This window comes from Dipodomys merriami, unplaced genomic scaffold (genome assembly GCF_024711535.1).
Source record: "Dipodomys merriami isolate MVZ:Mamm:240054 unplaced genomic scaffold, mDipMer1.0.p SCAF_15, whole genome shotgun sequence".
NCBI classification, from domain to species: Eukaryota; Metazoa; Chordata; class Mammalia; order Rodentia; family Heteromyidae; genus Dipodomys; species Dipodomys merriami.
The window spans coordinates 22404209-22422018 of NW_027202826.1; the positions used below are offsets into that span (position 1 = coordinate 22404209).

A 17810-nucleotide genomic window follows, 5' to 3' on the forward strand; every position below is an offset into this window, starting at 1 on the left:
AAAGAAGACAATGAACAATATCGTGTTCATTACTCTCTTAAGATTTAAATCTAAATATTAATTACTTATAATGATTAATAGCATGAATAGTATAATGTAAGCTGTGGTCAGGTGAGTTATAGAGAAGACCATCCCAGACCAACATAGATGAGATTCTCAAGTATTTCCTAAAAGAAGTAGAATCCATATTGATAGTTGAAGGATTGATAGAAGGAAGTCTGTTTTGCTTGTTCTGATTGTTTGGCTTTTAGTCAGTTCTTAGTAAAAAATTGTTAAATGAATAAATATGCAGAAGTTATGCATAGATTCTTCAGCTGTGTGAGCCAGAAAATTTTCTTTTTGTGTTTTAAGAAAAAATCTTTCGCTTTAATTTGGATTTCTGCGGCTACATCTAACAGATTCCTAATCGAGTGAAAAGATATCATCAAGCACATAGAATAGAAAGCCAAAAGAGAGTAGATTCATATAATAGAATTCAAGGCAGAAATACCACATCATATAGTACCAAAGATTGCATAAGACACAAGTTGGAAAACCTGTCCATCATGAACCTGCTAGTTCAAGGTGTGTGACTTTTTCTCATGACAGTTTTCTAGGGTATCTTTATATAATATGCTTAATTTATTATAGACTTCATTGCATTATAGATTTTTATTTTGTGATTTGTTTACTTGTATCCTTTTACTTGTATCCCACCCCAAAGAACTTCTGAGTAATTGTACTGAATGATATAACTTTATTCACCCAGATCCCTTCACCAGAACTGAGTGTGATAGGTAGAGAGACAGAGATTTGTAGAGACAGAGGTAGATAAAGATAAGGATACTTTGAGATATAGAGATAAAATCTCTTCTCATCTATGTTGAGAAAGTAAGCTTGATCTACAAGCAAAAGCCATTTACTTTAAACATTCACAGTGACTTCAGGGAAGTTTCTTCTTTTAGTAATTTTAGAAACCATGGGGACCACGTAAGGTCTTTAGATGAATATCATGAATTAAAAGAAAGAAGAAAACCAGTGTGTGTTGGGGGCGGGGGCGCGGAGTAGTTTATAATAACAAGCGTTAGTTTTTTAAAGATAAGCCGCTGGGATTTCCATATCAGACAATCAGAATTAAACCCCCGTGTATTAATACACTAATGCATTCTAAATGTTTCTAACAGTATTGTAGAGTGGGAGGGGAATGTTGGTGGTGCATGATCTCTCTGTCTGGGAGCCTTCAGGTGCATAATTTCTAATAAAGATGACTGCGGCTCACTCTTCCTCATACCCAAAGGAATAGATCTGCTGAATAAAATTTCTCAGCTTATTCATCATATCTCCTTGAGGACTCTGATGTGAAGGCAGCCCATGCAATCATTCTATTTTTCTAAATGATAAATATTATGTGTCTTTATGTTCCCCCAAAGATATCATTAGGCCTTGAGAAGGACGCCTTCAAACCCTGAGCCCACCACGTCCTGGTCAAAGTGAGAAAAGGGTCCTGGCCACCACCTTTCCAGAGGTGACCACGAGAGTCCCTTCCACTCATCCAGAGATGAAGTCTGTCAGTAAGAAGGAAAAAATATGTCCCTGGGGCTCATTTCCACACTGAGTCCTTTTTTAAAAAAGATAGAACAAAGACTGTATTTGGACCAAAGTTGAGGTCCTTTACTTATAGGCTGGGAACTTGAATTCTCTGGGAATTATGCCAAGACCACCAGACACATTGAACTCATGACTCTTCACCATCACATCATCAGAACGTGTTTTAGTCCCTGTGGTCAGTCCTGGATTCTGACCAATACAAGTCAGGTGAAAGGTTACTAACTTACAATTTTATTTTGAGTTTTTTTTTCTCCTCTCACTCTAGCCCCTTCTCATTGTACTATTAATTAAATTGTGTTTTATCACTCTTTAAGACAAGGTCATACGTCACTCTGTACTGGACTCTAGGCTACTGGCTGTTTGTTTATCTTTTATCCCTTCAGTATTTAACTTGAAATCGATACACCTTATTTAAGAGAATGGAGTGTATAAGAAACCTAATAAATAAGAAAATATGTATAACTTTAAAATGTGATTCTCACATTGAATACATATATGGAAAATTGAATATATATAAATGATTTTCATATTGAATATTTTGAATACATGTGTATGTCCATATATATACACATGTATTCAATATATACTGCAGATGAAAAGTTTCTGATTCTTCCTCTGGTCTTATCTTTTTGAAAAACAAAAATTAAATGAACATGGTAGCTCCATTTTCCTTGGCTAATTAGAGAAACACCAGTAAGAAATCATTATACAAGATAAGAAACACAATCAAGTTTAGTGACACATTAAATTCAGTAATAACCCTCATATTTTTGCATGTACAATTTCCAATATGCTGCAGATATTATCAAGTAGTTCTTCATTTCTTTCTGATGCTTCATTTCTCCTCCATAAAATGAGTTTAGAAAATGATGAGCCTTCATAGACATGCATTTGGACAGCATTTTTTTATTATTAGAGTTAATAAATATTTATTAAGAACCCATTTTGTGCTAGAAATACAGATGGAAAACAAATTAAGTTTTTTCTACCAATTGAGTATTTTTCCCTTTAGTGCTGTGAGGCTCAGCTGGCTGGTGAAGAATTGAAAGACATAGGAATAGTTTGTTAAAGCTTTTAGATTCTGTGGCCTTAAAAAGTGGAAAATCTTCCAGTTTTTTTACATTTCCAACTTAATGTACAGCAACAAAATTTATCAACTACTAAAAGGTGAACATATTTTTGCCAGGTAGTGGTAGAAGTATATACGTGTTATTTTTTGTTGACTTGTTTATTTTTTATATATTTTAGAGGACAAAGAGTAAGTAAGTTTTGAGAATTTATGGACAGAGCAGCATTTCTCCAGTTTTTGGACATTCATTTGAAAATGTGAATACTGACCCCATACAATTATCAAACCTGGAGAGACATTGTCTTTGTGCTGATAAAAATACTAACAGGAGAGTAAGGGAAACGGTGACATTATCTAAAAAGAAATGTACTCTTTACCTGACTTATGCTACTATAAACCATCTGTACATCATCTTTAGGATAACAATTAAAATTTAAAAATAATGCTGATAAAGCAAAGTGACACCTGCCCAAGGGCTTCCCTGCATGTATCTGTAAGCGTGCTCACTCGGAGCTCAAATGCCTTGACCATCTTTACCTCAGCCAAATCCTTGGTCTCTTCCCAAAGAATGCTTTTTTTTTTCCCTGAAGAAAGAAGCTGAGAATTTTCTAGTTATCATATTTTAAAAAGACTTAGAATTTCTGGCATCTACTCCCAACTATACCATCAGATCATGAAGCAATTTTTACTAAGCCAGCTTTTCTGTGGTATCGTGAACATGGTTAACAATAATCAGTAAAGAGATGAGGGAAGGGATAACTTGTTGGAGAAGAAATGTACTTATTACCTAACTTATGTAACTGTAACCCCTCTGTACATCACCTTGACTATTTAAAAAAAGAGTAAAAGAAAAAAAACAGAAATAGGATACATGGTTAACATTGTTCTAAGCATCTTGCCTGCAAGGTGTTGTACATTGGAGAAAGGGGGAGGGGGAAAGAAGGGTTAGTACATGACATCATTGTCTCCAACATATGCTCAAATGTCAAGAAAGGAGGGTGGGTGACTAAAGCAAGAGTACCTTCTTGGAGGGCGTCATCAGGGATTGGGGGAAGGGTGCACAGAGAAGTAGTGGCAGGTTATTTTCTTACCATACAACACCACTTTTGCATCATGTCATTCTGACAAGTGGAATTTAAAAACTATTTCCAGCAAGGTGTGAGATACACTGGAAATGTTGGGTGAAAGGACATGGGAAAGTGATTGGGGACCTGGAAATATGGACTTGATTTGAACCCTGGGATGAAAATCCTCTTGTCTGGGTTGTTTCCATGGCTTGTAATATTATAGTGTTGACATTTGCATTCTCCAGCTCCAGATTAGCTGGAGGGGAAGGAAGGGTTCAGGTCAATTGCTTTAGTGAACACATAAACCATGACATCGCCTATGAGATAACTCTGATTAAAAGACTAGAAACCCTAAGTCCATTTTGCCTCTCAACATGGGTAACAGAATTATCCACAATTGTGACATTTGCCTGAATACAAAGGAGAAATTTGTCTTCATCATCATCTGCCTCCTGGTTTGGGGTTGAGAGAAGTCATAATTTTCAGATGGTGATGTCAGATCCATTCCCACAACAGAGATCAGACAATACCACAGACACCAATTTATGATTGCATGGGAGAAATCTCATATTTTCAAATATTTATCTTTAACAATGGGCTACTGACAGGGAGAGAGAGAGCTACCAGTCACAAAGGGAAAGGCAAGTTGCCAAAAGTGAGCAATGCATAGACGTAGGTGTTGGCTACTTGTGTCTCTTACTTTCTTTCGAAGCCTCTACCTCTCTCATAAACTTAATACTAACCATTATAAACTAACCTCACTGGAGTAAGAGAATTACCGAAACGTTTATTGAGTTAACAATAAAAGAATGATAAAATAGCTTGTATTTCTACCAATGTACTATCTATAACAAAGACTCAATGAGTATTTGATATCTAACTATACCTAATAGTGGAATGAAATAAAACAAAAAAATGTCATTTTGCCCCTTCTCTGTAAAAGTTAAACAAAACAGCTCACTTTAGTTATCACATTATACTAAGTGTTCACATGCTGAAAGTCACGTGAAAATAATTTCTAATAATTTCATCACAATGCACTTAGAAAATCCAAAATACCATGCATGTTGATCATTGAGTTCATAAACTTACATGTTGTATAACACTTTTGTATTCTTAAAGATATGAAAAATAAATGATATTATTGAACATAAAACCAAAAAGGGGGAAAAGGGAAAAAGAGCACAAAAGAAATTCCAGACTAAATTAATTTAAGAAATATGCCTCAATCTCAGAATTTTATGGTGAGTCAAGGATTTTTTTATTATGGTTGTTGGTTATTGTTTCTTGAAATACTAAGTTCTATCTTACTCCTGAAAGTATTCAAGGGGATTTGCAAATATACACACAATGTAGTCAGATGAAGTAAACATGCAAAAGTCAAGAGAATGGAAACAAAGTATGGAATTAGCATGGGTAATACTTGTTTAACACTCTCATAGACTGTTTTCCATAGGGATGTCTCATCTTTCCAAACGACAAAAACAAATGGGAAAACAGTACCAATTACAAGATTTGAGTGTCTCTAAGAATTCATTCATAAAGACAAATAAAGTAACACTGAGTTTCTTAATTCAGCTACATTGTTCTAAAACACAGCTTTCAAAGGTTACACCACCAGGCAAACTTAGGCCGTAAGACAGATTATAATAAATGGTATTGCCTTCTTGTCTTCTCTCTCCTGGAACAAACTAATACATATCTCTCATTATTCTACAGCAGAAAGGATCATGCTGGCCTATGGAAGGTTTGGCTAGCTCGTCTTTTCTTTATTAGAGCCCCAAAGTAATCAACTCAATGGTATAGCATAAATTCATTTCTGGGATACTCATAAGCTTGACAGCTTCTGAATTCACTAATATATATTTATTGAGTGTCTCTTAGAGATCTGGGTATTATAGTGGCTATTTGAATACAGTATGATATTTAGCTGAGGCTCAACTAACTTATGGGATATATTAGAAGTGAAAATATGCAGTATATACTAAGGCTTCTGGACTAATGATGGGGTTATGACCAATACACCATTGTGAGTTAAAAGCCTACTTTCCATCATAGCTCAGCAATACAGTAAGCACCCAGTAGCATATTGGTTGCCCCTCAACAATGATTATGCAGCTGACTGGGATCTACCATTGCTTGGCATGAGTGCTAACATAATTAAATCTGTCTGTCTGTCTGGCTGGCTGGCTGGCTGGCTGTGTTTGCTGTCTATCAAAGTATGATACCAAATATCACTAGGTGAGAAAAAAAAATCAAGGTTTCATAATGGAAGGCAAGTGGCTTTCTCACCATGGCAAAGTGGGAATTCTTTAATTAGAACAATGATGCAATCACAAAATTACCCTAATGTTTGTAATCCAAAAGATTAGAAGTCAAGGCACAGTCAAGACACTGGTACATCCATTTTATTGCTGCACTATTCACCATAGCCAAGTTCTTGAAATAGCCCAGGTGCCCTACAATAAATGAATGGATAAAGGAAATAAATGTAAGTACATGCCTTGATGAACATTGTTACCCCCCTCCCTCATTTTTCTCCCACTTTCCCTCACTCCCTTACGTATGGAACTGTAGCCCCTCTGTACATCACCTTGACAATAAGATTAAATTTAAAAAAGAAAATAAATGTGAGATAGAAGGTAGATAGATTGATTGATTATAGATGATGACTAGCTAGCTAGATATCCAGATGTAGATATATTTTTATATATGTATGGGAATTTTATTCATCCATGAGGAAGAATAATATGTCATTTGTAGCAAAATGGATAGAGTTGGAAAAATATATTAAGAGAAGTAAGTGCGTCTCAGAGAGACAAAGGGTTCTGTTTTCTCTCATATGTGGAAGTTGATTCTAAGTTATAATCATACATGAAAACATGCATAGGGTCATGTATGCCTACATTCACAAATAAATTGGATTGGTGTACCAAGAAGCCAAAACATGTTTTGTCAGTGGGTCATGGGAGGGTAGACAAAAGGAGAATGGAAGGGTAGGAAAACATAGTCACAATATTCAGTGGACATATGTGAAAATAGAGCCATGCTAACTTGAGAGGATGAATGGGATTGGGAGAGATGAAGGAAAATAATGGAAAGGTTGGCATTAAGATGTATTTTGCTAATAAACTGACATGCTGAATTGAAATCTTTTTGCATAACTAGTTAAGGATAATTGTACATTTTTAAATTAAAACAGTTCAAATTCAGAAGCTTGGAAAGGGGTTAACATTATTAAATATATAGCTTACAGAAACATTTAAATGTGTCTTCCAGTACCTTATGCATAGAGTTACTGTGAGAATTCAGCAAGGACACTTCTATAGAGTGTGTGTGTGTGTGATAGAACAAGTGTTCAGTACATGTTCTTATAGCAAAAATCTGTGGAGTACCATGCAGTAAAAAACTTCAATATGAATTTGGAGAAGGAAAGCGTCACTGGGGTCAGAAGAGGTCTCAGAAATGTTGGAGCAGGAGAGGAGGCCAGCCCTCAGCTGTGGGGCTACTAAATGAAATGGAGAGTTATAAAGTTCTTGGTGTACCATAAATTTAAAATCTAATGGAGGAGAGAAGAGCGGCCCCAATTTGTATACGCACAAAGCACAAGTGTCAGAAACATGGAAAGAATGCTTAAGTCTCTAGAGAGGTACATAGAAGTGCTAAAAACACAGGCGAGTGAAATGGATCAAGAGTGGGTGTGAGTTATTAAAATGATTGCAGTGGAGCTAAGTATATTGCACTACTTAGGGGACCAGTCTGTTCCATTCATCCTTCCCAAATTAAATTTCACTTTTCTCGTAGGAATCTTTTGAGGGTAATGGTTCCAAAGGGAGGATTTGTCTTTTATTTATTTATTTCTGAGAAAAACACACCTTCTTCACATAGAAAACACACACACACACACACACACACACACACACACACACACACACACACACCAGAAATGAAGCATCAAATGCCTATGTTTATGTACTTTTTAAGACATAGCTGGGACAGATTTCAGGCACCATGACCAACCAAAACAAACAAACTAACAAAAACAAAAAACAAACAAAAATAAGACATAGCTACGTTTTGTCTTATCATTAAAAGAACTGAAAGATTGTGAAAGAAATTTTGGAAAATGTTTACAAGTACACGGTAATTGGAAAGATAATTTTCAACAACAAAAATTTAAGGCTATTCTAAAATAATTGCTTGGCAATTCCTTGTCAATATTTTTTTCTTTCATGCGATTGTTTCTATCACATTTATAAGATTATTTCTTTGTTGCTTTGTATGTCCCTCACAGTATAACCCCTGCTTTCACTGTATTTCATGTCGGTATAATTTATGGAGGGGAAGGGGAAAAACAAATCATTTAAATAGGGATACAGGTGGACCCATTGCAACAATGAGAAGTACAAGTCGTTATGTCGAAAACGAACTTTACAACTTTGGTGGGGGGCGGCAGGGAGGATTGGGTGGGGGACGGGGGGGGGGGAGGATGGGAAGAGATGGGAAGGGGAAACAAAGGAGGAGGCTACAATGCTTGATAAGAAATGTACTCATTATCTTGCCCATGTTATTGTAACCCTTCTATACAGTATTTTCACAATAAAAAATCTTTTTTAATGATCACGATGATATATTCTGGCTATGTTAGTGCACTTTTCTCGATGAAGAACACCTATTACACTAATTAAAATAACACCATCTGGTTTTCATACTGTGCAATAACTCTTGTACCTCTTAATCCTGGGATGAAGCAGCATTCACAATCTGAACCATACAACAGTCATTCAGGAATCATTCACTTGCTGCTACAATGTACGATTTACTGATCAATGAGGCTGGTGCTGGAGTTTAAAGAAAAGAAAGAGAAACTAGAAGAAAGAAAGATTAGAGAAGACAATAGATTTTCCCCTCAGAAAGGAGGCCTTCAGGATCTAGAGGACGGATATTTTTTTAAGGTAACATTAGATAAGCCTCTCTGTAATGAGAACAGGCTATGTAATTCTTGTAAGGATGTGTATGTGGAATTGATCATCAAGACTGGAAACTAAATGGGTTTGAATGGGTTTGAATAGGTTTGATGAAACAAAGTGGGTGAGTTCAAGGAACCAGAAATACAATAATCATGGTGGAATAGAGTAAGCAAGAGATAGGAAGCCAGGTCAAGAAACTGGACTTCAAGAAAGGTCTATCTGGGCTGGGAAGGTGGCTCAGTGGTAGAGCTCTTGCCTTGGATGCCTGAGGCCATGGGTTCGATTCCTCAGCACCACATAAGCAAAAAGAAAAAGACCGGAAGTGGCGCTGTGGCTCAAGTGGTAGAGCGCTCGCCTTGAGCTGAAGAGCTGAGGGACAGCGCCCAGGCCCAAAGTTCAGGCCCCACGACCGGACCAAAAAAAAAAATAAAAAGGAAAAAGAAAGGTCTATCTTCACTGAAGACTGAGAGACCTTGGAGTAAATGAAGAATGGTGTGATAACCCCCCCCATATTCAAAATGAATAACATAGTTTTATAAAACAAAAAGGATACTCAAAACATTAAGGAATGATGGGAAATCAAGTGAGAGAACTCTTGTATTTATCAGACAGAAGTCAGGCTCAGAATTTTCCTGTAGCTCAGATTTTTTTTTTTTTGCTCTGCTTTGCTTTCCAAGAGAATATAAAAATCCATATTTTGTAGAATAATTTTTCAATTTTCTAAATGTTGGCAAATAATGCCAATTTTCCTAGAATTACCATACAATCCAGCACTTGTAGACCAAACTAAACATGTTAGGAAGCCCGATGAAGCCCTGGTTTTGTTGATTTACCATTCTTACAATGTTACCATATTGACTTTCATAGATTATAGAAGAGGACAACGAGAAGGAATGGCAGACTAACAGATCAGGTCAGATTAGGGCAGTAAACAAATGAAAGACCAGGATTGCATACGTGAGGAGCCACAGATAGAGAGGATATAGAGAATTATTTTTTTGTATGATGATATGAGCAGGGTTAGGAAAAAGCAATGGGCTGTTGAAGATCCATGCTTAAGACTCATAGGCATCACTACTGGGCCTAGAGGAAAAATCCATCTAGGTGTTTGAAAGAGCCACTTTCTAAGTATATCATTTAAATTAGGGCAAGAGCCAAGAGGACGTGTTTTTTGAACCCTTCCTTCTCATCATTAGAACTTTTGCAACTGTTTTCCTATGGCCCAACTCAGAAAGAAGCTCAAGATGCAGTAAAACCTCAGATCCTGAAGCAGTTTCTCAATCAGTCTCCTACATCTGAAAGGTGCACTATTCATTGTGTACTTTCATTGTTTTCACACATATACTTAATTTTAGTAATTTCAGCAATTATAACCTTTAATAGAGGTCTTTCCAACTTGAACCACTTTTACAGAAACCAGTTAAAATTGATTAACTTATAAGCTGTGAGAGTGTCTGTTTAAACTTGCATATGGCTAGGAAAGGAAAGCAAATATGTAAATTTTGGTTTTTCTGAAATGGATTCTTCACATTGTTGCTTTCCTTTAAGGAAAGAAACACTTCTTTTTGTTAACATATATTAATTATGCAAAAGGATAGCCCTGTGATATTTCAATGTGTTCATATAGTATACATTAGTCAAATTCACCCACTCTATTGCTCTTTCTTCCCCTCTTTTTAAATAGTTTAACAGTTCCATGTTTCTATTTTCAAATGTGTGCATCAGGCCTCTCTCAAAATGAATGCCATCGTGATAGTATATTGGGGAGTTTTCGCCTCAAAGAAAAAATTTAAATCCCTTGAAATCTTTCAAGGGATGTAAAACAAGAGTCCCTGTGCTTTGCCCTGTAGCATCATAAAAGGCAGTGTCACTGTATTTGCAGCTTGTCGGCTTTGAAGACATCAGTGTGTGTTTAACAACTTCAATGTTGCTCCATCTTACTGTAGCCTAAATCAGCTTTAAGTATGGCATACAATTGGGCACACAATCAATGGCTGTTGGGACAGACGAGATCACAGCTGGAAGAAATGATAGACGGTGGGTTGAAACTGTAATGGAAGAAGACATAATGGTCTTCATTTCCAGTTCTGTCTGAAAAGCTTAAATCGATCTTAGAATATCTTACATGTGCTAGCTGATCTGATGTTCTCCATCTGTTAAAGGGCCCTGGAGGCTGACTGGCCATTAAACACACAATGATGACTGGTGTAGCAGGTGCAGTGAAGTGGGAAGGTGTGGAACAAATAAAACAAGTCCATGGCATCTATAAGAGACGTTGACCCTCCAGGAAATTTTAAAAGGTTGTGTGCTGTGGTATTCATGACGTATGTGTGAGAGGAATAATGGCAAGTGTGTTTCTCCTGAAAGTACTTCAATTACTTGCATATTGTTATTCCTTTAGAATTCCCAGGCCCTGCACTCTACGATTACTTAATACTCAAAGAGAACTCTTGAGTTACTTTGACAACTTGGCCTTTCATGCAATTCACTGGCCTGATGTCAGTGGAAGTGTTGCCTGAGCTACACCCTTTGTTAAAGTAATTTTCTAAACCTACTGCTGTGAGTCAACTATTTTCTTCCTGTAAGTTTTCTTTGACACCCTTTGACATATGTATCACATTGAAGCTTCCTATTAGCACCTTTTAGGATTCCCATCGCTTGACTAGATGCACCTTTCCCGCACTCTCACTTTTAACTGCCCAGTCCCTGTGCCCTGACCTCAGGCTTACCAGCTCTATATCACCCTGACCTCCCTGCGTGTCCTCAACCACTCCCTTAGTGCCTCCAACAAACCTTTCTGTTGATGCAGTATCTCCCTCCTACAGAGAGGCCTATAAAGGACTGCTTTCAAAAGTCTTGTCAAGCAATTCCTTTGTATATCCTAAATACAAGGGCCCCATATAGAAGAGAGGCATTTTCAAACTTTTCTTACCAGCTGTTTCTTTCTACTTAAAGAGATTTTCTTTCTTTTTTGCTTCTTTCCTCCTCCCTCCCTTCCCTTTTCTTTCTTTCTTTCTCTTTCTTTCTTTCTCTTTCTTTCTTCCTCTCTCTCTCTCTCTCTCTCTCTCTCTCTCTCTCTCTCTCTCTCTCTCTCTCTCTCTTTCTTTCTTTCTTTCTTTCTTTCTTTTCTTTACTGGGGCTTGAACTCAGGGACTGGGTGCTGTTCCTCAGATTTTTCTCAAGGCTGGTGCTCTACCACTTGAGTCACAATTTCACGTCCAGCTTTCCTGTTGGTTAATTGGGCATAATAGTCTCATGGAGTTTTCTACCCTGACTGGCTTGGAATCATTATTCCTTAGATCCCAGCCTCCTGTATAACTAGGGTTACAGCAAAAGAGCTTTTCTTTAGCAACCTTCATCCAGTTAGTAGCCAATGCCATGGTGCTGCCTCTTACATAACTTAAGTCCAGCTAGTTCTAAAGGCCATCCACAAATCAGCTTGGGCAATCCTTGGAAAATATAAATTGACTTATGCTGCTTCTCTACTCCAAAGCCCTGTATCTTTTTAACATAAAATATATGATCGCTGGTAAGGTTAAACACAGTCTTCCCTAGTTCCTTCTCCAGCCTTGTCTTCTGTCTTTTTGTTTGCTTTATCTACCATCATCTTCTTCCAATTCTCAGTGCTTCCATTTTTTTCTTTCTCTGACTAGCTCAGTGTTTCTCGAGACTTTTTCATTACCAATCCTTTGGCTGACTGGTTTCCGCTCAAAGGCTGCCTTCTCTAAGATTATCTTCCCTGACTAGAGACTCTAAGACAACACTAATCAATTTTCCCTTCTTTTTTCACTTGGCTTCAGTTTTCTTCCTGCTTAACTTTCTCTCTTGTAATGTCAAGGTGTTTAGTTTTTCTGCTTTCTGTTTGTGGCACTAAAACAACAACTGAAATGACAAGGTTAGAGTGTAGACATGATTGCTTGGATTCTTGGCTTTAATTGACTGGCCTACAGAACTGCTGAGCTCTTACAGAATATGGTTGGAGTTGTATTAGTCAGCTTTGCATTACTACAGTGAAATTGAGCAGGATCGATATTTGAAAAGGGAAAATGTTTAGTGTGAAGTTTGGGCCCTTCAAGAGCATTGTGCTTGAATTTGGTAAAAGTTTGGTAAAGACTTTGTGGCAAATGGCAGATGGTTAACAGAATCACAATATTTCTCTCTCTACTTCCCTCACTTATTCCTGTTATATGATATAAATTGTCTAGTTTGAGACTATTGTTGAATAACATTTTTGAAGAAAGCTGAGTACTATGCTTAACACCTGTAATCCTAGCTACTCACAAGGCTGAGAACTGAGATCTTCTCACTTCAATCCACCCTCTTTGGTGCCAATCTACTACAAAAGAAATATGTTATTCTGTTCTGTCACTATCAGAACTTATTTGTGGTGTTCAGTATCAGGATTGGCCTTGTCCAAAGATCCATGTTACATTCTTTAGTATTAATTTCATCTGCAACAGAGTAATCTACCATCTGGCCTTTTAAAAAGCCCCTTTTCCTTAAATGGCCTGAATTCAAATAAAAAGAAAAGTAAAAGTAAAAGACTATGGAGACAATTAGGTATTTGATTTCTTTAGCTTAAGAGGGAAGTAAGTACAGTGTGTCACTTCTCAGATTGTGTCACTGGGTGTATTGGAAAAGAGAACCATCTGGTTGCTACATTGTTAAATAAACATATCAAACAGGAGATACAAACATTTCAATTGAAGGGAATAGCTAACTAGGCATTTCCCCATATGACTAACAAAATTAATGTGAAACTTCTTCAGCAGGGCTAGAGGTATCTGCAGCTCTTACCTCCAGCTCTGGGACTGTCCTGGCTTCATTCAATTACCCTGCCTACACTTAATCCATCCTATATGTCATAGGATGAGTACTTTCTATATTCCAGCCCATTCACATCTTAACACAATGTGAACTTTTACAACCATCCGTAGTCTCATGGCTGGTGAGTACACTTGTTCAAATACGTAACTCAGAAAGCAGAGGAAAGATGTGCTTCTTTGAAAGTAGATTTGAGATCACAGCACCCTGGTAATGTGCTCCATTAACATCTATAGATAGACATCTTTAGTTTTGTGCCATATGGAGCTATAACACTTCCAGAAGCATGGCTGGTACATCTGTGTTGGCAAATTTCCACCAAGAGGGAAGACTGTAGGGATATACTACCAGTCATCAAGTATTTGGAAGAAATTTAAAATGTCCTTTTCCTAAGACTTTCCAAAAGGCAAAGGAAGAATAAATTGCTGGCACTTGCAAGCCAGGCTACTTTGGTTTAATAAAAAAAAAACTTTTAACAATTATAGCTGTCCTACCATGAAATGAGCTGCCTCATTAGTAGGAAAATGGCTTGGAACTTATGGAGCTATCATTTGAAGGACTCCAACCCAACCTGAAAAATTCAGACCAAATCCAGTTGCACTCTGTGATTCTACAAATGCCTTTCCCATAAGCAAAACACATGGAAATTTGAATTCAATTTTTGGAAGAGAAACATTTAATATATTTTATCTTATTATACATTTCCCCTAAATTACAAAGTCAACAGCTGCAAATATATTCTGCTACAAAGCTTTCTGTAAGAAATATATCTATAAGAAAATACATCTCATTAACATTTCCTGTAAATAAATTACTTCAAATAATAACTTTTGAAAAAGATGTATATAAGGGAAATAATGTGGAAAACAGATTGCAAATGTAATTGTCCTAGAGGAAATATTTCACTGAAATGTTCCATTTTCATCTCAACAAACTTATACCACTTGCTTGCACAAATCGTGGCTCTTGGATAAACCAAATTGTAATTTTGGTTTTGCAGGTATGAAAAACGTAAAATCCTACTTATCTTGGTGAATGTGGGGTAGGGGGGGAAAGCTGAAATTCTGAATAGATACATAGACCCAGATTCAATGTCTAACTGGGAGAATGTGAATTTGAGACCTCAGAGAGGGCTTAAGTAGAAGAGTAGTGACTTGTGATCTACAAAAATGAAAAAGGAACAGCAACTAGAGAATCTCTTTTCCTTTTTATGTTCTAGGCATAATGAGCACTAAGATATTTTTAAGTCAAGTGAGTTTTGTTTTAATTCAGAACATGTGGCATCCATAGAGTAGCAATACCTAGATTTCACAAATTATTATCTTTTTAACCTTAATGGCTACAGAAAATGTTAAGTATATCTTTGACAATCAAACAGCTGCTTGCCAGGAAAGATTAGTGAAGAAAAGTTAGATGATACCACTGGTCATTTAAATGCTTAAGGAGGATATCCTTCTTTGTAAAGAACATCTATAACTAAGTTGTTTATTCATAACTGAATTTAAGAAGAAATAGCTTCTCTTCCTGCAACACTCCTGGCAAATTCCTTAAATTACAGCAAAATATTCAAATTTATGTACAGGATGGGACACTCTACTCCAATGTCTAGATTTCTTTCCCTTAGCTATGTTTTCACATGTTTTTTACATGATAGAATATCTTAATAATTTGTACTTATTTGTAACATGTAAAGAATCAATGTCAAACATCAATAAGATAGGTGCATTTTGCCTTTACTTTGATCGTTTGGTTGGTATTGACAGACCTCCTGTGTCTGTAGTTTTATTAATTGCACTAAATCTTTTAATTGCTTGCACAGTATTTTTAAAGATAAAAATACATTTTATTTAGCAGAAAAAAAAATACTAAAGGAGGGCAGTGGAATATCCTATTTCTCCCAACTTTCAAGTCCCATTTGCCAAATCTTCTATGTTATTTTACAACCGTAAAAATATAAAATAAGTATTTTGGGGATAGAAAGGGCAAGTAACCTCACAGTGATCTCCTCTGGATAGTAAATATTCCAGTAGCAATCTCCATGGAGAACTTCCATTTTAATTTGTGTTGCCTCTGGCCTCAAAGCTGAGAAGTCAGCGTGTGCTTCCGACAAAGGATCTGAGGGCAACTTCCCTTCTTTCCTTACTGTCCTTCTTCATGGTACAGCTATCTATTGCCCAAGTGTCTGTCATTTGTTTCATTCTACTCTGCTGGGAAGCATGTAAAACTTAAATGTATTTACCAGTCTACTTCTATAAAATGTAGGTTACATCAAAGCTGTTTAAAAATAGCTTTCCTTCCCACACATTTTGGACATCTTTAATATTTTTTTGCAATCTCTGAAAATTCTGCACTGTGCATGTATTGCACTAGTCACAATTAATATGTAAGGTTTGGAAAGGAAAACATACATATTCACAGTAGGAATCACATCCAACCAGCATAAATACAATGCTATTGCTTCAGAATTAAGGATCTGTTTTTGTCTTAAAGGGATTCTTATGACATACAGGTGAAATTTTAAAAAATTAAAAATGGAAACAAGCAATTTGAGGATAAGCAAGTTTGATTTCCTTTAAAGGCCTTGAAAAACTTCTGTCATGATCTTAACATCACATGGAAAAATATTGATTGCTTTTTAAAATCTTGTCTCCAAAGACCTTTAATTGAGTGGTCAGAGTTTCAGATTAACTACACAAATTAATTATGTTGTATGTTTTCACTTCCTATTTATTAGCTCATCATGTTTTAGTTTATCTGATATCAAGGAATCATGGAGTTATTTTGTGAAACTCTAACTCTGAATGGGAATATAGCGTTAGATTATTTGCGTAAGTAATCAGCAATTTAAAGGAAGTTTCTTAGCTTCTGGAAAGGCACATGGTATTTGTCAGTAATTTCCACTGTGTGCTTTTTATTTTTTTAATAACAGCATTTTCACAAATGTGTACATTATTTACAGAAAGAAATTGCATAATGGAAAGACGCCCATTCTGATCCAGTTAGTTTTCCTTTGCTTTATCTTTCTGTGATCTCTATTCTTACCCTATCCCTCCCTCCAGCCATTCCTCTGCATTCCAAGCCTTATTTTCCACCATGCCATAATGCATTAAATACACAGATTCACAGTCTGTTACTGCGGATTTTTTTCCCCAGTGGTGATCAGATTTTCTGACACACATGGAGTCTGGCTTTGGAAGAGTAAGTGGCATCTTTCCATACTTTGCAAGTCAGACCCTTTGCACAGTCACACCGCTGGAAGATTTCCAGCCCATGAGAGCCTTTCTTGCGCTGTTTGGTGCAGACTTCCCCTTGGTGCAGCACTGGTTTGCAGATTTTGGTCCAGAAATGACGAGCACAGCAAAACCCTTCAATGCAGTCTGACGATCGCAGGCAGGGGTCCCCTTCATGCCCTATGGAGAACATGGCCAAAGACACTTGAGAAATTATTACCCTTTTGTGACCAGTAGTATGGCTGACACTATCACTCACACTATGTTATGGGCTTCTACCATTTATAATGAAAAGTCTAGTGTACCATTTGGCTCTCCTGTTAGTCAGGAAAATCCATTTGTGGTAAGTTTCCACTTGGTACCATCTGACTGTCAAGTTTCTTCTTAAAATTGCTATTTTTGTTTTCTTCAAAGAATTGTACAAAGGGATCACTCTGTCAGTTTATAAGTACAATGCGTCCTGGCCAATAGCACCCTTTCATTCCCCATCCCCCAATTTCTCCCAGACCTACATATTCCCTCCATTTTCCTAGTTCCTTTTTCACATATGTACACTAAATATTATGATTGCATTCTCCCTGGCTTCCTCTCTTCTGAATATCAAGTTGAATAAAAACCAAGACTGTGCTTCATCTTATCTTTACATTCTCATGCTAGTTCCCTAATCATTATCCTTTTCTCTATTGCATGAATGAACAACAACAACAACAAAAAACAACCTTAAATTAAAAGTTTGACTTAAAACTAATTAATTTGTTCCCTTTGGGAGCAGATCTAAGAAAACTTCAGATTCAAAGAGAAAGTAGAATTTCTCAGGCACATCTAACACTAGCTATCAGAGTCCAGCCAGGATACTTTTGAGTCCTTGAAACAGAAAGTCTTTGGCTTTATGGGTAGAGGGTGAACGAAGAATTACCAGAGAATGAGGCAAAGCCACTATCGCATTTAGGCTGGAGGACCAGAACAGCAGGTGGTATTCACATCCAGGGATGGAGTCACTACTCAAGGCTGGAATTCATTCCAGGCCTATCTGGAAGGAGCTAAAGCTTCACAGAGACTCAAC

At 36.8% G+C, this 17810-nt stretch overlaps 1 protein-coding gene across 1 annotated transcript in view; it reads right to left on the minus strand.

Moving 5' to 3' along the window:
• Positions 1-14230: 14230 nt before the first annotated feature.
• The window catches only part of Dkk2 (dickkopf WNT signaling pathway inhibitor 2), a 97301-nt gene continuing 93721 nt past the window's right edge, over positions 14231-17810 (minus strand). Inside the window, exon 5 of the mRNA XM_070022405.1 lies at positions 14231-16927. Coding sequence (XP_069878506.1) covers positions 16677-16927 — 251 coding nt within the window. The 3' untranslated portion in view covers positions 14231-16676. The remainder of the gene's footprint in view (positions 16928-17810) is intronic.